The sequence below is a fragment of the Fundulus heteroclitus genome, chromosome 21, assembly GCF_011125445.2.
Source record: "Fundulus heteroclitus isolate FHET01 chromosome 21, MU-UCD_Fhet_4.1, whole genome shotgun sequence".
Classification (NCBI taxonomy): Eukaryota; Metazoa; Chordata; class Actinopteri; order Cyprinodontiformes; family Fundulidae; genus Fundulus; species Fundulus heteroclitus.
In genome coordinates, this window is record NC_046381.1 from 12,693,910 (window position 1) to 12,716,206 (window position 22,297).

A 22,297-nucleotide genomic window follows, 5' to 3' on the forward strand; every position below is an offset into this window, starting at 1 on the left:
ATCTTAATCTGGGAGAAAAAAAGCCCTGATCAGGATTTCCTCCAACGGTAACATCTGGATACCAAACAAATGTTGTATGTAGTCACAGAGATTGCAACTCTAAAGATTATTGCCACACACTTTGTGTTTTGCTAACTATTACATGTTAGATAGATTAGAGATTTAATGATTCCACACATCTGCATTCAATAATGAACCTAAAATTAAGGTTACGTCATGTTGCTTTATATGGCTAAGAACATTTTCATGACACAGGGATGCATTTAATAAACACACAGATATCAAAACTTGCAAGCTGTGTTTGAAACATTAAAAATGCAAAGCTGTTACTTGGTATATGCTTAACTCACACTCGCTTCCTTTGTACAATGTCGACATAATCCTCAGAGCGTGCATAGTAGCCGTCTAGACTTAAGGCTCCCCAGAAGTTCGACCACAGCTTGCCATGACGAGTGACAAGTGGACCAATTATTTTTCTGTCAAGGCAAAGGGGGAAAAAAAAGATGGCGCTACTGTCAGAGCACATAAAACTTAGCAAGAACAGCCAACATCCTCCGGTACCCTTTAAAGACATTGTGCTTGATCTGAGCAATTAACATCCCCCAAGAAATACACCATCACTGTCAATTCAGACACAGATCCTATAAATGTCTAATGCGAACCAGGTTAATTTGTCATTCCAATGCTTTGCTTCTGGTAGCTCCAAACGTGTGTTATTATTACAATAAATATCTTGTGAAACAGAGAAAGTACCCTATATCCAAATCTTACTTTTAATAAAGAGATCAAATAGATATTGTGAAATATTGTTTTCTTATACCAAAAAAAAAAAAAGACCTGCCAAAATAGTTTTGATTTAAATTGGAGCATTGGTTTGGATTTATGCAAATGTATGCACCACAACAGATCCATGCAGACCGCGTTTTCTTCCACTGTGGTGCCAGCAGAAAGTTCTCATGCTGCCTTTAAATATCCTGGAAAGTCTCTCGCCTTGCATGCTTCCAGTCAGTCCCAGTTCTGCTGCTGAAGTCACAGCGACATCCAGTTTACGGGAAGGTTTCTTCTCAATCATGTGATGCATAGGGGAATAAAAAGGGTTGCATGTGTGTGTGTTTTTGTTGCATTTAGGGTTCGTGCAACAGGCTCCTTTTGTTTCCATGGGGATGGGGAAAAAACAGAAAGCCAGAGCAGCCTTCTTTTTTAAAACTTTAATTGACTCGGTTGTAATGTTTCTGTGGGTTTGCCACTTCAGGAATGAACCCGATTTAAAGCGAACACGACAGCCACTGAGAAAATCCGCTTAACGGCCTCCGCTATGGCTCCTGTTTGAGCCGCTTTGTGATTACCTGTTTTGTTCGATGAGGAGCTTCAGTGTCTGTCGGTTGGTGAGCATTACATCTGAATCTATGCTGAAGTAGTAGTCACACGTGGCATCCTTGCGACAAAGATCCCTGATAAAATAGATAGAGCATAGTCAAAAACTGTCTCAAAAATATTTAAGTTTATGAATTTAAACACAGTATCTTTAAACCTGAAGTAGACTTTTTTTTTTAAGAAAACTGCTCTGATATTTTATTTTAATCAGTTTAGATACATGCAGTTTATAAGTGGATCTCATTGATTTTTCCCTACAGACTGTGCAATACTATTAAGGATCATGCGTTCAAGCTTACTGAAGAAGTTTAAATTAGTGAAGAACCAAATACATCAGCTTGTGAACTGAATACACCAAGTTTCAACTTGACTAGGCCTGATCGATTAAAGGATAAAACGCAAAACATCTGATCATTTCCAATCCTGGAAAGCACCATATGTGAGCACTAGCCTGTTGGTCTGACAACACTTCTTTCAGTGTGGAAGCTGTTATTCAAAAAGGAACTGCCATTTCCACAGAGGCATTTCAGCTGTTATCAGCTTTTCCTTCAGGCTGCTATAACAGAAAGCTAGACGTGCGGGTGGGTGCGGGTCCTTTCACATCTTACCCACTTTTGCAATTTGGATCATTTCATACCACACTTTTCCAGCTACAGAAAAAGCTGTCTCTGACAGGATGTCAGCTCTTATTTAATCCTTTGAGCTTTCAACCTTCTTCTATCATGGGACATGTTGAATTTAAAAAGGTTGGCAGCATTTTTTAACCCTAGGGTTATGGGTAGGGAATACTTTTTTTTCTCAAGCAATCATTAACTACAACAAAAACCTGAATAACTTAAATGTGCTTTCCTTTTTAGCATAAATAAAATGAGGTATGTATTGAAATAAAATATAAGCAATTCAAATATAAAATCTCAGCTTTTAGAAGAAACAAAGCCTAAATGTGCTATTTTTATCTGTTTACGTGCAAATAATCTCAAACAATACAAACTTCTGACATGGACAATTCAGCACCTGCTAAGTTAGTTAAAATGTATAAGACTAAGCCTGTAATCACAATCGATATGAATACATATAAGAGTTCCTTTGGTCCTTATCAGGAGTAGCATTAAAGGTAGAAATGTGAATCTTAAATCATACTAGTCACAATAAAATACGCTAAAGACAGTTTAAATTGTCAACTAGTTTAGTCTTTGTTCCAAAATGGTGAAATCATTTTTATGACTTTTCTCTCATGCAAGATGGGACGTCGTCCCTGCAATTAATAGTAATAATTAATAATCGCTCATGGCTTGAAAACTATTTTGAATGTCATTCATTACTATTGAAGTAAAGTTGGGATCGGCTAACATTTGTAATTTTTTTTTTGGCTGGTCAAAGTTTTTTAAAATCTAGAGATCAGTGCATCACTAGTTTAAATGTAGGGTCTATTCAGCACTAGCATTTTATGCAATAGTTATACCAACGTTGTTTTCAAACACCAGATTCTGAAATGAGTTGGACTCATAATAAGCACACATACATTCCCATGTTCCTGGCTTCTCCTTGGCTTAAGTTTTCCTCGGGTCCCACAACTTTGAAACTCTTGAACACGTCTCTGTTCTCCTCCCAGAACCTCTGAATGTGCTTCTCATGATAAACCTCCTGGGCGGGTAGCCAAATTTAAAAGATTAGCACAGGGAGGGGCTTAGACTGCATCTAGAAAAAAAGAAAGAACCCCAAAGAGCAGCTGCTCCCACTCACGTTGTTATGAACAAAGAGTTTCAGTTTATCTTTCGGATAGTCCAGGGTAAGCAGCCGGTGGAAGAACTCCGGGAGGAACGGAGTTGGCTGTTCGATGAAGACTCCAAGCAGCACCTCTGGATACTCCTGTTTAGATTAGAGGAAAGACAAATCATTGCTGCTTTAAACAAGTGATCGCAGCGATTTTCAAATAAATCAAGAATATTTACACCTCGCTTCTTATATTTATATAAACAGCATGGCTCTGCAGATGTCTTCTGCATTACTTAGCCCTTTTTTTTTAACAGAGCTAACTCTTTTTATTACAAGCATCTTTGCAATTCAAGGTTTTCCTCTACACTCAAGCCAAATGATGATTGAAGCCACAAAAAAATAGCTCACAAAATGACACCGTGGACACGCTATACATAGATGGGAATAAAGCAGGATACAGAGATGAGGAAAGACTTTCCCATGACAGTCAGCTTCAGCCCACACAGGCCAGTCTGGACTCATGATCCTCTTGACCAGTTCACAGCAAAAGGTCTGGGCTGGGGATGAAAAGCCAACCCAGCCGAACCATCTAATTTGCACTTTCCGCAATGACTGTTTTTCAGGCACAGCGAGGGAACCTAAAACATCAAGCCAACACAAGCTTAGACTGTTTCACCAGGACTACAGACGGACGGAGCAATAAAGAGGAAAAGGTGGCATCGACAAACTAAAGCATTTACAATGGGGTTTAACACGAGGCAGAGGCAGAAACGTGGGGTTGTCTGGCTGGCACGCTACTTGTTTTCTGTGGGATAAGACTTCTAGTGTCTTTGCAGGGCCAAAAGTTCAAAGCTAAAGTGCATAAAAAGGCACACGGGGTTGCTTGTGGACTGAGTTCACCCCAGTGGAAAGGCCTGAACACAGTGGGGACAGTGTTTCCACATGACCTGATCTCCCAGACGTCTCGGTCCCAAACAAACAAAGGGAAACAGCAGAATGATATGTCTTTTCAGACAATTTTACTTCAGCAACCATTTCTGCATTCTTTGTGGAAGGTCAACTGGATGTTTATTTACCTGGGTTTGTATTAAAGTAGTCTCAGTTAAACTGGTGATTGGAACTTATTTTACACATTGGTGCTTCAGGGCGACCTTGTTTAGATGACAATCTTTGTGCAGTTTTTAAAGTTTAAAAGAGCTTGCAATATACTCATAGCCATTGGACCTTCTCACATTTGCCACATTATAAAAAATATCTCCAGTGTATTTTATTGGTATTCTATGTAATACAAAAATGTAGTACATAATTGTAAAGATTAAGGAAAATCATATTTTATTTCTATTTTTTGTAGATACAAATGTGCTGATTGCATTTATATTCAGCCTTCCTGTGCCAATACTTTAAAATTACCCTTTTACAAATGCAAGTCTTTAGAGAAATGTCTCTCCCAGCTTTCAAATGTAAAGACTGAAGTTGTTGTTCATTTTCTTCTTGCAAATTAGCTCAGCATTGTTCAGACTGGACAATGTCAATGGAGCTACAATGACATTCGAAAAAGGGCCGACATTCTGGTAGAGTGTCTTTGCCTCTTCTGCTTGAAATCCAGATGGCTGAGGATGGGCAGACTGAACCGCAGTGAAAGGTAGATTGGGACCTTATTCCTTTTAGGTTGGTCAGACTGGACAATGAGCCATTGTAAGCACCAGTTTTCAAGGTTTGCACTTTGCACACACATTCTGGTCTGGGCTTTGGTCAGGGTGACTTATCCAATCCATTGGAGGTCCGCCTGCATGTTTAGAGCCACTGTCCTGCTGGAGGGTGAACATCCATTCCAGTTTGTTTTACCGCCTCTAACAAGGTTTTCTTCCAGGATTGCCCTGCATTTAGTCTCATCCATCTTCTAATCCACTGAGACCCCAGTTTTTCTTTCCCTGATTAAGAAAAGCATTCCCAGAGCATGAGATTTCCACCCCCATGTATCACCCTGCAGGTAGTGTGCTGTGCTATCCGGTGTACAGATTTGCTCACCTAAGTTGTGGATCTCTGCAGCTCCTTCAAAGTTACAAGGGACCTCATGGTTGCCTTTGCAATACAGACTGTTCTCACTCAGTTAAAGTGGACGGTCATGTCTTGGTAGGTTTGCAGAGGTGCTATAGTCTTCCATTTTTATTGTTTACAGCCAAACACTGATAAAAAGAATTCCTTGCAGCTTCATCTTGGACATTACCAGTATGTCCCTTGGTCTTCATGATGCTCTTTGACCTTAGTAATGTTGCCTTCACAGAAAAGCTGCATTTGACAGAAACTAAATTACACAGTTTGTGAAGGAAAGTTTGTTGCACTGGGTTTTATTCAGAGATGTCAGAGTAAACGGGGCTGAATACAAATGCAAACCATGCATCCTTTTTCTTCCACTTACAATTACGCAGCAATTAGTTCTGGCTCATCACATAAATTGAGAAACATTAAAGTTTGAGGTTGAAAAGAGAAAAATTACTACTTTTTTTTAAAACACTAACTCCTGTTTGTTATTGAGATGTGTGGAAAAAATTTTCCAAACCGACAAAAGATGCTGTGATGGATTCTGAGCTCAACACACAAACACGGACAAATTTGGTAACATGCTTGACAGATTGAAGTGCACAGCCTGAGACGTTTCCCAAAGCCTGCCAGTCTTGCCCAACTCCAGCCGAGGCTGACAAATTTTCAGCATAACCGCTATAGCTCACTATTGTGGAAGAAAGCCACACTGCAGAGCCCGCTAAAAGGCAGGCTGGTCAACAGTGACTCCCCTTTAAATGAGCACTTCTCAAAACCTCAGAAACCATATCCTGCACCACAGCCATGCAATGCTTCCCTTTTCTCCTGAGCAGTTCATCATGCCTGTGCTTCTTAAAAATGTCCAAAAAGTATCCGGCTAGAAAGAGAGCAGAACCAACAGCCTCACTTATCTGTTGAAAGACAAACCGAGCCCTTCTCCGCCTGTCTAGACGGTTATCCATAGATGGATGGCTCATACTGGAAAGTCCAGGATACGTTTCATCTTCTCCTCATTGCACAAGAAATGAGGTCGAAGACACAGTTTCCAGGGCAGCCATTTTAAAAAGAACAAGCGTTGCAGACAGATGGAAAAGTGCTCAGTGTGAATCACTTACATGTAACTGAGACAAATCCAGAAGATCATCGTCACAGTGGCTGCAGCCATGTTCATAGTTCCATGCATTGGGCACATAGTTCCCCAGGTAGTTTAAGTACAACTGTGGAGACAACAAACTTGGTGCATAAATTCTACTTTTCATCATTCAACAAAGTGATCAGAATCAGTGTTGCAACTAAATTATAGGAGTAAATTCAAAGGATGTTCAGTGATAGATGTAATGGAAAAAAAAACAAGATTTTTGAAGGCAATAATGAAAGTTTCCAGAATACAACATCTCAAATATAGCAATGATACACGCGACTAGCTCTCCTGCTAACTTTTTTTTTATTTAAATGAAAGTTTAATTGCTATATTTGTTTTGTGTGTTCAATTATAAAAGAGACATATTTTATTTTATTTTGACCGTACTTTAGAAGCATTGGATGTTTTCCTATACAATAAAAACACAGCTACTCCAACGGCTGCTAAGTAATTGTCAGAAATCTCAAAAGCTTTCTTTTAGCAGCCATTATTATGAATGTTGTGAATGTTGCCCTGCAATAAGATAAAACCTAAGTAGAACTTTTTTGCCACGCATCCTATTTACAGACAATGAAATGGAGTCAATAGTGAGAAGAAAAAACAACCAACATTGCTTTTCAAATGTTCCATTTTACCACAGAGTTGATAAAGAAAGCATTGGATAAATTAAAGCAAATAAATGTAAAAAGGAAATTTTTGTTTGGGAGATGATTTTGTTTTCTTTGATGTACCAATGTTACTCAACAATAAATCTTATACTAATGGATAGCCTACTTTTATCCCTATGAAATGTTGCCACACATATGGAAAATGCAGTTTTGTGTTGACGATTTATTCGCAATACTTGACATATATATGGTAAAAAAAAAAAAAAAAAAAACATATTTAAACAGAATTTACAAACAATTTTGCAGGATTTTGCAAAACCTTTCATGTTGGCCTAAAATCTTTTAAATTATTTCCTGAATATTCCTACTACAGCGGCAGGGCGCTGCCATTTTTTTACAACCAATGCAAGAAGTACACACCGGAAGTATAGCAAAATCAACGTAAGTCACTCCCGAAATGCTCGTTGTGATATGTGGGACTGTTTTTCATGCTGATAATGACTTGAATAAAAACAAAACAAAATAAAAAAGTAAACTTTCCGGGAAATTGCTCAAAGTCGGTTCCAACAGGAAGTAAATCAATAGGTATTAAATACACTGAACTTGGGTTTAGGTTTCTCGTCCACCAATGTTAGGGATAGCCCTCAGGGGAGGGGATAAACCACAAGTATTAAATGCACTGAGCTTAGGCATAAGTTTCCTCATCTTTCTCTGGGACTCCATATGTTATAATGTTCAAAGCTTCTAGTGTGAACTTCCGGCATTGATTGTTAAAACTGGAAGTGCCATGTGTCTGAAGTTGGGTGCCTCTCAAATATGCAGATTGCAGTTTTTGTGCTCAGTTAACATTACATTTACATGATCTATGAGATGATCTATTAGATCATTTACATGATCTAATTTACATAGTGCTACTTTCAGCATGTTAAAGTAGATGGTAACATTATAAGCTGTTAACTGGAATGAACTGGAAATGATTAAACATGAGGTTATAACAGGCCAGACATTCAGCTGGGTTTCTCCGGTCCTAGGACGGCATGTATTCAGTGCTCCACCATTAAGAGCTTCACCTCCAGCTGTTCAGACATTCGGGGAAAAATGACTCAATAGTTTGGTGGGTTTGGTTCATAACTGGTGGAGCCGGTAGTGGAAAAAGATTGTGATGAGTTACAGGAAAGAAAATATCAGACAAATCCTCCACAGAACTACAGCGTTATCTTAGACATTCTGTTAACTTACGGACTGATCACTGAGAGATGGCACTGAGCAAATGAGAAACACATGGTCAGAAGCATTACAACCTTGAAATGAAAGATTAATGAGCAGGCAATTATGGTTATGGTCACCTGGCAACCATCCAACAGACTGCTTTTTTTTTTACAAATGAGGCGTAATGTATCAAATGAAATACAGTGTTCATGACGAGTGGTTGCTGCAGAACGATATTTAGGGTTAGGGTAAAAAGAAATCCGTCTAACATCATAGTATTCCAAGGTTTTTAAAAGTTTTAAGACTGTGTTGATTTAAAACCACTGACTTTTTCAGTTACACTGCGCCTGGGGCTTTGAGTCCTTGTAATAAGTTGTCAGCGAGATGGGAGTATTTCCCAGCCTTACAGGGTAAACAGCAATGCTGTGCTGCCACTTCCCAACTTGTTGCTGCACACTGCTGAATAAAGGCAGATTAACTCTGTTCAAACCTACTTTCACACTAACCATAACCCACGAGTAATTTTACAGGGTTCATTCGAGACTCAAGGGCTTCAGACCTCATGTTTGGCCCTGAATGTTCTCTGCAAAGTTCAAGACTTGATAATGATCCACAAGCTTCTACCTTGATGGATGTTAACATCAAGGTAGAGGCTGAAACAAGCTGTGATGAGAATTATGATTATCTTTAAAAGTTAAAGGGGTTTTAAATCTACTTATGTTCCCATTTTAAGTGATTAATCATATTTATTTCGGTGCATGTTATTACACGTAAATGTCATATTCTAGTGCTATCATCTCAGTTTTTGGTGTAGCTAATTTGAGTGATATGTTCTAATTATTTCATCTTGAACTTCAATCAACGCACCTCGTTCTTTGTGTAGAAGCTAATGCCTTAAAATTCATTTATTTAAATTTGAAAGTATAAGCTCCTTGAGATGCTCTTAAAGAAAAAAAAGAAAAGAAAAAAAAGAAAACAGACAGAAAATAAATAGTGGATTTCTATAACTTTGATAGCGTCAGACTGACTATTCAAACTGCTCAAATACAAGAGCTACGTTCACCCAGTCGTACTAACTAACATGCGTGCACTCATACTCTTCATACGCTTTAACTAGTCTGATGACTCCAAAGGGCTTTACACTACAGTCAGTCATTCACCCATTCACACCCTGACTGTGGTGAGCTATGTTAGTAGCCACAGCTGCCCTGGGGCAGACTGACCTAAGCAAGGCTGCCGTACATCGGCGCCACAGGGCCCTCTGACCAATTCAGGTAAGGTGTCTTGCCCAAGGACACAATGAGACCGTCGGAGCGGCAACCCGCCAATAGCAGGACGAACTCCCTAACCTCTGCGCCACTTACCAGGTGGTCATTCCAAATGTTTTCTTTGTATATTTTACAATAGAAAGAAATAGCTATAATAACTGTATAATACATCATCTGAGCAGCAGTAGGAATAAATATTGTTTTTATGTAATTGCTTTAAAAAAGAAGTTAAATAATGTTCTACATTTTGTTTTAATGATTTTTTTGTGTTGCCAAGAAACTAGGGCATTCTAACACAAGGTTACCATACCATGGGAATCTTTTGCAAGCTTACGCCTACTTGTGGCAAAGAGCAGGGCTTTGTACTCACTTTACTGTTTCTATTGCCATGGACGACAACAGGCAGGGAATTGTACACCGTGTTTCTTACTCGCACCCTGTCGGTTCCAAACTTGAGAAGCACCTCATCTGTAAGAGGCAAAACAAAACATGAAGAACACAAGATTTCAAGGGAAGGTTCTTGAAGGTGATTTGGTTTCTGATGCCAAAATGACATGCAGTTGCAAAAACAATACTATGTCAATTTGAAGTTAGTTCATCATGAAATGGAATCCTCGCTGGGGCAATTGGCTGTAAGTGTAATTTCTTACCAACAGCCCCGTTCAGATTCTGGAAAATCTGGCACTTGTGGTCCAGCGTCATGTTAAGAGATTCCTGCAAGATGTGAACATATAAATGTACTAACTGTCCAACATATTTCTTTGAGTAAATGTTGTTCATGCAAAAAATAAGGTTAGAAAGATTGGCATACTCGTTTCAATACATCCAGGTAAATCTTAGTGTAGAAGAGCTGGTCGTCATCATTGTCCTGCAGATCCCACTGTGAAACTATTCTGTTTACATATGGGGAATAGCCAATTATACCTGCAAGAAATGAACAGTTTGAAATGCTTACCAACATGTAAATGATATGGTGAGAGATGTTTGCATGACTGGCAGACTGCTTGGCTGGCTTAACAGCCTCCAACTTTACCAGAGGAAGCTGGACGCCTTAAACAAAGTGTGATTTTTCTGAGGCGCACATAAGCACAGGGCAGGGACGTTTTTTCTGTTCCGTTTTCTCACAGAAAGAACTGCTAAAGTGGTTTGAAAGAAGCTGCAATCTATTTGTTGTGACCATCTTACATCACATACTCTAAATGTACATTCTCATGGTCTTCTCCTCTTTTAACTTGAGCCTTTTTTTTTTTTTTTACTCTGGCACTCAAGGACAGAAACCATAGAAGCAGATTGCAGGGTTTAGCTATGTCGCTGGCATGCGTCGCTTTATATCCCATCATTTGAAAAAAACCAAGTCAGACACCGTAAACAAGTCAGTGGACAGACATGACATAATGTAAGTGGTAGGAAGAGGGGAAGAAAGTTCAAAGCAAAATCATGGATTTTATGCAGATTATATTATTGGAATTGGATCCATTTCACGGATCCTGGGAAAGTACAGCAAACAAGCCTGCCTTGGTCTTTTCAGCATGATACTATATGCAATGTAAAATATTCCCTCTGCAAACATACCAAAATAAATCAAACAGATAATATGAACACTCAGAATTTGTTTGTTCAGTCCATTTGCTTGTTAAGCTGAATAAACATCAGTCTTTATTTTTAAACCTAATGTCAATAATTTGTTTCATCCTGTTGTTCCCTGATAGGATCCCAAGTGTTGGGATGCTGATCTGAGCACTTTTAAATGCTTGGCATCAGAATAGCTAAACGGACTAATCTCCTGATCCTTGTTGGTGCCTTGATGTCAATAGCCTTATTTTGCATGCTGACAAGGAGGGCAGCCAGTGTGGTTTTCTGCTGCCAAAGCCCATCCTATTCAAGATTTAATCAGTGGAACAGTGAAAGACTTTATTTATGGTAATTCATACTCGGATGGTGAAAAGTGTTTTTTTTTTTAATCTTCTTTTATTATTAAACTGACATTAAACTAGTCTGATCATTGTTGTCTGACCATCAGAGACATATTTTCACTAAAGCTACAGGGGCAACAATAAGACGACCTCAAAAACAGGAATGGTTTTGTAAGAGGAGCCCACAGACATTTTTTCCATACTGTTTCTTTTTTTTTGTTTTTTTTTTTACTACTTCTCAGTATTTTACATTTGACCTGAGTCAACCCTACTGAGGTTGCACAGGCGGTCCAACTCTGCCAGAAGGTTTGCTGTGTTTCCCAGCATAGTCTTAAGAGCCTGGAGAAGATTGCAGGAGGAGTCCTTATCCCATCAGCAGGACCGGTATCTGATCCTTTTGTGCAAGGAGGAACAGGATGAGTACTTCCAGAGCACTTCCAGTGGGCCACTGGTGTGAATGTCTCTCATCAAAACATTAGAAACAGACTTCATGATGGTTGTCTGGTAGGCCCTGTGCTCACTGCCCGGCCCTGTGGAGCCCGACTGGCATTTGCCAGAAAACACTGGCATTGGCAGGTTCATCACTGGTGCACTGTTCTTTTCACAGATGAGAGCAGGTTGACTCTTTAGCTCATGTGACAGACATGAAAGGATCTGGAGAAGCTGTGGTGAACATTATGGTGCATACAACATTGTTCAGCATGATCGGTCTGGTGATGGGTCAGTGTTAGTCTGGGAAGGCATCTCCATGGAGGAACGCACAGACCTACACAGGATAAACAATGGTACTCTGACTCTCATTGGTCCTGCCCACACTCTGATCTGTCCCTCGAGTTTTGGGGGTATCACCTTACCTATCGGTTGTCGCACAAAAAACCGGCGACTCCACCGTCAATGCTTTGAATTGATGGCTATTTATCTTTAGAAAGCAGTACAAATAGTGTACCGGATGAAGCTGTGGTGGGTGTAGTGTGGAAGTATGCCCTTTACAAAATGAAATGTGAAATTGATAATTGGCAAACACTTGATCTTACATAACTTAAGTAAACTCTGTTTAAATTCTCACAAATAGACAAAGACAAACACAAGCCGGCGCAATCTCTATCTCGGCTCCGTCCCCAGAATACTGCACTCTCTGTGGCACAGCTGTGGACGTCCAAATGCTATAAAACTTTCCTCATCGGTCACTTGGGCGGTAGCCGTAGGAACACAAACAAAACCTGCAATTTCATGCAAACTGTGGCACACTCAGGGGCCCAAGACAAATCCACATGTCAAGTCAATGACAATGAACGCTAAAAGCAGTCTCTGATCAGTCTGAGACAGTAAGGCTCCACTATGGGAGGTCAGACTAAATTGATGACCACAGGGAAAGAAGCAATGGGGAATTGGAAGCAATGGATTTTAGGTGAACCACAGATTCATTTTTAATGTTTGTTGCAAAATGTTCTACCTATTTAGAATGTTTAAGTCTGCAAGATGCACCATTTGTAGTTGTCTTTTTTTTTTTTTTAGAAACATCCCTTCATGTAATAATATATGTCTAATCACCACATGGAGGATGACTGCTAAAAAAAAGATGCTTAAGCATATAGTTAAACTTCACACAAATTATCTCCTCCCACATCACAGACAGGAAATACTTCACAGTCCAAGTTTACTTGGAAAACATTACCCCAATTTTACCCCATGAATTAGTGATTCGAATTTTGGCGTTTCGTGTTTTAAAACCAACACGGGGGCTATCGCTATTCCTTCCTGGTGCTGCAGCACTCTTTAGACTAAAAACAAGGTGTGACCACTGGACTAAGCCCACTGGATTCCAACAAGGCCTGCAAGTCCTCAAAGTTTGACAGCTGATAGTGTTAGGTCTTCGAAGCAGTACACCCAGAGAACTGGGGTGAGTAAGTGGTTCGACATCTGTGCAATCCACTTTAGGACATCACTTTAGGAAGAAATGTCATATTGATCAACATAATTTTCTTCTATACATTTCTCATATTGAGATTTGTGTTTACACGTTCAGTTAACCATCACCTTCATGCGCATAGTAGGCTCCGGTAAAATCTTGTGCAAACGTTAGACATAATATAATGTGCTGCTAATTATGGGTATCAACCTGCAGGTAATTTCAGTTATTGTACAGTAAGGACATAATGTAGGTGGAAACCCACATACTTAAAAGCTCAACATTAAATCACTGTACTTGTCCTATAGAAAGACATCTATATTAGTGTGTAAAAGACTGCTAAAAGCTCAGAAAGACGGCTTGAAAAGTATGTGCCCCCGTACGGATTTGTTTTACTTTTGTTTCACATTACCAAACTAATTTTATAATCATACAAAGATAACCTGAGTAAATACAAAAAAAACCAGTTTAAATTAAGGTTTCATTTAACAAGGAAAATAGCTTGCATAAAACAACTTGGTCCTATATAATTAAGCGAATACCCCTAAACATTGTAATTGTTATGCTGACCTTGGAAGCAAGTCAGGCAGTAATTAGGCTTGGTTGTGGCTGGTAAAACTGATCTCAGCTCTACAAAATCTGGTTAATACGTTCATTTGTGATTTTACTGAGGAAGTCACAGGGACTCTGTGATTAGGTTCGCACCCTCAAATAAAAACATTCATATCTTCCAAGTGAGACTTTGGTAGTTATTCCAATAGATTTTTGCATCTTTAATCTAGGGAGATCTTGATTTTGATCCCAAATATTAAAGTAGGACCCCGATCAAGGTATTTTTAAATGATTGTGATCCTCCCTAACGTTACTTGACTCTTTCTATTCCCAATCTTTGCAATATAATAATTTTTTTGTTTTTGGTGTTGGGTTACTGGTGGCCCGCCAGGCTTATAATACGGTGGGGGAAACCCGGGGTTGGAGAGAAACCTCCAACTTGGCCACTGGAAACTTCTAACTTCCTTTTTATTTTTGTGATTTTTAACCCTGGAAATGTAGAATTTTGAGTATAATTGGGACACATAATTAAAGTGCATCTCTTAACCAAACACAAAGCAGTGATTGGTAAGATTTTTCTTGTTTCTTTTGGCAAAACTCAACAAACAGATAAAGTCCAAGTTTTCTTGTATGGCTGTTTTAAAATATCTTTTAGCTGACTAGAAAAAACATTTAATTAATTTGGTACTTGTTATAAAATGTTTAAGAACCACAGCTGTAGAATTTCTTATGTTAGTGCAATGAATTATTTCTACGAAATATTTTCTATGCATGAAAGACAGCTTTTACTCATGTTATAGCTCATTTTCCAGAAAATCTGCTAATGTTTGACAATAACAAAAGGAAAGTTTGAGACAATGTGGTTCTGTCTTTTTGTGCTCTGCACATATTTAAGGTTCAACATCAGTTAGCAAGATCAACAACCAGAGCAATGTGGAACTCCTGTTAAAGGCATACTATGCAACATTTTTCAGTTAATTAATGTGTTCCATACCGTTTTGGATGATTAAATGAGTCATTTCAGGTCGAACAAAGGTTTTCTCGACCGCCCTGGTGGTCTGTGGGGGAAATACCGTACTTGCAATAGCGTACCGCGAGCGAGCTATTTTTAGAAACGTGATTTTTTAACGTCACGATGACGTCACATCACGTGGTACGCAGTAGGGCAAGCTTGCATAGTCTGCCGCTGTGTCGCTGTAAACGAGACGTGCGTTACCCTTGGTTTTACTCGGTAAATGACTGCTTTTTCCAAATCTAAGACCATGGTTTTTAAACATTGTTGCTATGGAACGTGCAACAGCGACTCGAGGTACGCTGATCGGCCGCATATGAAGGATGTTTTCTTCAAGACTGCCAAGGAGAAATGTGCGCGCTGGGTACACCGGTGCGGTCGGCCTACACAACAGTTCAACCCGGAAAAAGTTACCAAATTCACCTACATATGTAGCAAGCATTTTGTTGGAGGAAAGGGCCCAACCGAAGAACATCCTGACCCAATTCCAGCGACATCAAGTAGTGAACAGGTAAGAGTATTTTGGTGGCCGACATGTTAATAATGAAGCGCCTGCTACCATGATAGCATATAGGCTATCATGGTAGCAGGCGCTAACATGATACCCTGCTACCAGGATAGCTTACTCAAAAACATTTCAAATAAGACAAACATTAAACATATACCGATCCCTGGACGGTGATTACAAACAAAAAAAACGGCCGACGACGCCATGAACGCCGCGCAGGAAAAAAACAAAACAAAGCTTACCGTTCGATCAACTCGACCCGTTTTCCGGTCTTTTTAAGCCCTCGACACTCAAGCCATCGTTTGAGCTGAAGGTTGGTGTGTTCTTCGACAGTTCGACCAGTAATCCGTGCACCTGGGACATCGTCTTGTGAAAGTTTAATGGCTGTAAAGTCGGTCATATCGCTGTTTCTTTTGCGCGTGTAATAGCTGGTTGCTACGGGCGTTCTCAACCTGTATGCCCTACCTAAGCGGCAAAAGGGGCGTTGCTCTTGAGATGGTGACGTCACGTGCGCGGTACGCTATTGCAAGAGCCCTCGGCACGCACACACAGGCTCAGAAGTCTTGCGCGAGACCGCGAGAGTCGGTCTTGCTTTACTGCGAGAACTCCATGTGTTTTTGCCCTGCCATTCACTATATGCACGCGCGAAAGCAACAACAAAGAACCGCGTGTTAACGTCAAATAAACATGCAAGCATATCGAGTTTTTTTATTATTATTATTATTATTATTTTTTTATTTTATTTTTTTGAATGTTGGCGAGGTGGTAGCGTGAGTTTGGCCAAGTGAGTTTTGGCCAAGATAGCGCTCCGGGAAACCCTGATGTTCATACTTTCACTGTGTTAGTCATTGTTTGTACTGCCGTTTTTTCGACTTTTCGTTGCGTTCGCCTGTCTGCTAAGCTCAAAACAACCGCGCCTGGCTTGATGGAGAAACCAGAACAGCTGAGCATCTTTACGACAGTGCACTTTTACTTTCGCCCTCTGGGGGCAGCCTCGCTGGAAAATCAACCCCGGTTGCATAGTATACCTTTAACAGATTTCTAGGGTGAGTTTTACAGTGTGAACAGCAGCGATCAGGCTTTCAACAAAATGTGAAAACTCGTCAGCCTTTAAGGACAAACAAAACCTGTAGGACCCACCTCCAGAGTTGAGATAGCGTTTGCCACTTCGTACTGAGGGGTACTTGTCATCTAGCCTCTTATCCGGCCATATCAGTCCCTCTGCAGCAAACAGCACCTTGTGATTGGCTTGCTGGAACTTCCTTAGGATCTCCTCTGGTCCCCCAGCGAAGATAAGATCATAACTTAAGAGGGAAGAGAAAGGACAAAATGTAACAAATTGTCACCCTTCCTTAACACATAGTTTTCTCCTCAACATATTTCATCAGGTTTGACACATGGTGTAGGCTTTAACTTGCCTGAGACTGATAGAAATCTGAATGTAAACAGAGCACATTCTTTGTGTTTGGTAACAATGAGTTTTCTGCAAGCCTGTGCCGTACAGTTTTCCACGATGGCTGTATTTTGTCAGACATTAACACAAGAAGCAACATTATATTATCCAATGAGCAGACCTTTAAGTATCAGTAATAAAATGTATTGTCTGCTTTTATTGCTTTGGTATGTGCAGTTGACCTTTAAAGCTAAAGCACTGTGGCTTCACAACAGTCACCGACTGCAGAACACCTTCCAGAAATGGGGGCTTTTATTCTGCTTGTATGACAGCACAATGTGTGGTGTAAGTCTAAAAATAGTGCACTTTAAGGAAGATTTATATAAGATGGCAGCAAAAGTAAAGGTTGAGCTAGGAGAGGAAGTCTGACGTAGGTGAGGAAGTCGAAAAGTTTGGTCCACATCTGGCAGACACATGTTCATATAAAGATCCCTTGCGACTTGTTAAATCGTAAATCACTTATCCCCCAGAAACAGGCCTGCTGTCCTTGAAACCGTTTAAGATTGTGTTTTAAAAATTACACGGAAATAAATTTTACACGACCCCAGCCTCGATTCCCCTTTATATTTTTTTGAGTGGATTATTTTGTGGCACTCTGCAGTGCATACCAACATCTGGAAGCTTTAGTAATGGAAATAAAACGGCTAAAAACTATAATGTGGTGGAGATGGACATGCTAAATTGACAATGAATTGTGTGTTTCAGTTCAAACCAGCAACAATTTGAGTAGCAACTGCAAGTTCTTCATCTTTCGTGGCAAGGATAAATTGCAATATCTGTATAAAACAGATTAAGAACTGAAAAAAAGACAATTTGGAGGACCTTAGTATTTATATAAAGCTGCTTCAGTGGTACCGTATGACCACGGATGTGGCATAACACATAACTCACTTCAGCCATGCTGGGTCAAGCAAGTTACTCTTGAAAATTCCAAAAATAACTATTTTTGTCTCATCTCGACTGATAAACTTCCGATTATAATTAGATGACTTCTGTAAGCAATTGGGTGTGATGGGATTTAGTTAGTGACACCAGAGACAATGAGACCAAATACAGTTACATGCCACATTTTTTAGATTGTATAAAAAAAATTCTCCATTTTCTACTTCACAGATATGCAATACTTGGTACTTCTCTATCCCAGAGGTTCCCAATATAACAGAATGAATGTTGAGCTTGTGACTTTATCAGTGTAAAAAAGTTATAGGGTATGATTACTTTTGCAAGACACTGTAATGCCATCGTCTTTCAGAAAGTGGCTGTAGTCTGAGTGCATGCTGCTTAGTAGTTATTTGTATTTTTTTGTATTCACTTCTCAAACTTCACACGTGTGAAAAATGCAGCTTCTCATAAGGGAAAACTGTAAAATTCCTTTACAGTTTTGGGACTGAATTTATTTTAAAACCAAATGTGAGTTGGTGATTATCAAAGGACCACAATCTGCCAACACACTCCTGGTGGGCCAGGAGGATTTCAAATGTAAAATGCATTCAAAATAACTTGTAATCCTCTGACCTATATTAAAGCAGAAATTATCACACCGCAACTGCTTCCTCTCTAAAAGAGAGAACATTACTTTCCAATTACCTGCTTCAAGGAGGTTTGAACTTTGACTAAAATTATATACATAACACAGTGCTATAAATATTATTTAAAGAGACTCTTGCAAAGCATTCATTTTTAAACCCCTCACTTTACCCCGGTAAAAAATTTCCATCAGTGTTAACAGCAGCTTTTAATTCAGCTACCTGCATGTGAGAATTTCTCTCCTCACATATAATAACGCCTTTCTCTGAATGTTTGATTGGTGTTTTTGCTCCATCCAAAACACCTTTCACCAAGGACTGCTGGCATTCAAATCTGTTATTACAGCACATGATTGTTGGCATTTGCACCATAGTGCAATTAAAATTGCTGTGCATCCCTTTCTTGGTTGACAACTCTAGATCAGATCAAAGTTAAATGCAACTAAAGTTTGCAAAGGAACAAAACAAGCCCAAGGACGAGTTATAATATCAGCTGTTACAATAATAAGACTGATGCAAAACATAGGTATCCCCACCTCAGTTTGGTATGTAACATACCTATCCACAAACAAAACGATAAGATCTTCCTGATGAGCCAGAGACTCCATGGCCTCCTTCAGTAGTCTCACTTTCTGCCCTCCACCGATAGAACGACCAACATCTCCGCCCTTCCACGTCTCTCCCATTCCCAACACCTGAGAAAGACAATAAGACAGACAAAATGTCCAGACTGCGAACTGACTGAACACAAACAGTTTTGACTGTCCAAAATATAAATTTTCATTCACACTCATCCCTAACTGAGTAACCTCAACTGGGTGGCCCCATGTTTCCATTGTTATATGTGCTGGAAGACAGGAAGGAACCTCTCATTAATTTCCCATTATAAATGCTGCCAAGAAAAGAAATAAACTCTGTGTCTATTTTTGAAAGGGGAGGTTTATTTTAATGGTGTTTTTTGTTTTTGAACAATGGATATATAAAAAAAAGTCTACCCACACCTCTTTAAATACCATATTTTCCAAATGAAAGATTCAGGGAATACATTTTCATAACAACAAATGAAAGATTCAGGGAATACATTTTCATAACAACAAATGAAAGATTCAGGGAATAAATTTTCATAACAACAAATAAAGGAAGCTAACACTTAAACATTGATTTTCATGGACTTCTAAAAATGATTTTGTGTAACACCTGTCCTGTATAATTCAACTAAAACATTTGTTAGAAGGAAAATAGGAAACGTGTGTTCACCCTTAATCTATCACCTTGATGAACCACCTTTTCATTCAATTCCAGTCTTCTTGACTAAACACCTGGCATCAGAGCTCGAAAAGGATCAAAATGACCAGATTGTACAAATATATCAACTGGAGTTTTTTTTTAAATAAAATAAAAATATCCAGGATGCTAAAATTTGATGTTGCTCAATAAATGATGACAACATTTGAAAGAAACAGCTTAATGAGGTTTGCAAAAGTACCACTTTGCATGAATTGCTGGTTGGTATTTGTTGTGTTCTTCATATGACAACATGTATTATCAGTAGGTTAAGCAGTAGGTTTGACAGAGGTAAATCATTCCTTTCAAAAAAAAAAGCATCCAGCCATGTCTAAATTCTCCCAGCACCCCTGATGAAACCAAATATGAACTTAAGGATGCAATTCTCAAAGACAAGCTTGGCAAAACAAATAAAAGCACTGCGTATTAACAAGAAAACACCATGTCCACAACAAAATATGGTGTTGGCTGCATTATGCCCTGGGGTTACATTTCTTCAGACGGAACCAGACGTTGCGTCAAGGTGGATAAAATTAAAGATATCCCTAAGTAGAGAAATTAAGACAGAGAGGATTGTTTGTCAGCTCACAACGCTAACTCCAAATTAACAAAAGAAAGGCTACAAAAAAAAAAATAAAAAAATAGAAAGTTGAAGTTTTAGAATCAAGAGTTCAGAACTAAAGCCGAAAAAACAAGCTGTGAAAGAATATCCTGAACAGGGCTGTGGGCAGGAGATGTGCTTAAAAAAACAAAAAAACTGACAGATTCAGAGAGGAGGAACCCTACTCTGCTCATGCTTTTATATTTCTGTGACATTATTGGGATTCCAGCTGTGACTCCTCCTTTCTGGTGGTTGCCATGAAAATGGACTAATCCTATACATTGTGGGATTCAGAGTTTTTATCTGTCTCTGGTGCAGTTCGGTACTTTTTGTTCCTCCCATGGCTGGGCCCAACAAAAACAAAATTTCTGGGCATAGCTTTGGTGAATTAGACACTCTTACCTTCACAGTGTAGTTGAAATAATCGGCGGTCTGCATGAAGCGGTGGAAGCCGTCCGTTTCCTCCGTCGCTACAGTTAAGACCAGCAGCTTTTCTGAAACGGACAGAAGTGTACAGCTTTGGTTAAAATTCATCGCATCATTTTTGGCTGCCTGAATTATAGGGATGAGGGGGTATATCCTTGAACAGGGAAACTGCAATACTTAAGCCAATTTTTGTGTAAGGTTAAGTTGAAGCGTATCCACAAAAATGTATTTTTCTAAGCTTAAATATAAGTATCGAGATTCCCCCCGCTGTCCTACGAGGCATGTTCCTTGTAAACCTCAAACCTATGTCAACATATTGGTTTAGCAGTCTGAACCTATGTCTCAATTTAGGAATGTAATTTTAATTTCATTCAAAAGCAGCTGCATATTTTCAAAGACTCAATTATCTATTTCCTCTTGGGATAGAGGGACTCCCACAAACCTCAGGGACATTCTGAGCTGCCTTGAGTGCTGAAGTTTGAGGTTTAAGGAAGGGTTAACCAAACACATTTTCACCAGTACTCTAATATAACACTAGAGAGAGGAAGAATTTTCTTGTATAACAACCTCCAAGCCTTTAATCAATGATGTTCTGTTTGCTTAAACAAACCAAATGAGGAAATTTCCTGGATCTCAATATCTTGATCATCAAATGTTGCAAGTACACGAAGGGAGGAGGTCTGCTTCTGGCAGACAACTAGAAGTCTGCTAAATATGTTGTAGTCCTCAGAGAAGGCAACAAAAACTTATTGGCTCATAAAAGCGGTTTTATAAGACTCACTTGAAAACGAACAGCAAATCTACCCTCTAGTTAATAGACAGCCTTGTTCCATCAAACACTTGTAAATCATTTATTGAGCGATTGCACGTTAAACTGGTTGTGAATGGAGTCTGAGAAAGAATTCCTCTAGGTCTTTCAAATGTCTTTACCAGAACTAATTGAAATGGCATATTGCACCATATCATAGTAAATGGTACCAGGATGTTTAGCTGACAACATCTTAGGTTTTTGTAGGTTGTGAAGTTTTCCTGCATATCCCACAGATGTGTGAACTGGGATAAAGTGAATTTTGGAGTAAACATCCGAAACCTGTTGTCTGGTATCTTTTGCTGTCTCGATGAGTACATTATCCTGCGTATACTCCATGAAAAAGTATTGATGATTTGTATCAATGCTTAGAAGTAAGATCGGCATGCATAACTTGATCCAAGGGTTTAGAGAAGAACATTGCCAAAGCATAACTTAAAGAAAAAAAAGTTTTTTTTAAAACAGCCTTCCCAGAAGAGTTGAAGCTGTTACAGCAACAAATGGCGAACTGACGTCATACTGAACCCTATGGTATGTCACTTAAGTTTATATGCGAGCCAAAGCAGGTGAGCAAACACTTTTGGCAATATAAGCTCACCGACTAACAGGTGTCATAATAAGGAGATAGTCTATTATTCACCTAACATGTCAGTAGTCATAATGTTATGCCTGATCAGAGTATTCATGTCTATGGTTCAGCCACAGGGTGATAATGGTTACATTCTGATTATGTCCTGGTATACAATATATTATCCCACAAGCAACAAAGCCAATTCTGATGAAGATAGACTACAGCAAAATGTCACTTATGGTGAGCAACATGTGTTTTCTGTTCTGCTTCTTAGCTTGACTCAAGACCTGAGCGAAGCACAGCCAGAGGGAAGCTGTTTCCTCATATTGGAAACACATTTTCCTACATCTCTGTAAAACAGGTGATTTTATTGGTGAC

General features: G+C 39.2%; 1 protein-coding gene across 2 annotated transcripts in view; it reads right to left on the reverse strand.

The window, feature by feature from the left end:
* plod2 (procollagen-lysine, 2-oxoglutarate 5-dioxygenase 2) overlaps positions 1 to 22,297 on the reverse strand; it is a 55,596-nt gene that overhangs the window by 22,806 nt on the left and 10,493 nt on the right. For both annotated transcript variants that reach the window (XM_036125036.1, XM_036125035.1), the window contains exons 2-12: positions 20,517 to 20,608; positions 18,788 to 18,924; positions 16,391 to 16,554; positions 10,168 to 10,280; positions 10,007 to 10,070; positions 9,727 to 9,824; positions 6,246 to 6,347; positions 3,118 to 3,243; positions 2,897 to 3,018; positions 1,347 to 1,451; positions 351 to 476 (exon numbers count right to left, since the gene is read on the reverse strand). In XM_036125036.1, the coding sequence (XP_035980929.1) occupies positions 351 to 476; positions 1,347 to 1,451; positions 2,897 to 3,018; positions 3,118 to 3,243; positions 6,246 to 6,347; positions 9,727 to 9,824; positions 10,007 to 10,070; positions 10,168 to 10,280; positions 16,391 to 16,554; positions 18,788 to 18,924; positions 20,517 to 20,608 (1,249 nt within the window). The remainder of the gene's footprint in view (positions 1 to 350; positions 477 to 1,346; positions 1,452 to 2,896; positions 3,019 to 3,117; positions 3,244 to 6,245; positions 6,348 to 9,726; positions 9,825 to 10,006; positions 10,071 to 10,167; positions 10,281 to 16,390; positions 16,555 to 18,787; positions 18,925 to 20,516; positions 20,609 to 22,297) is intronic.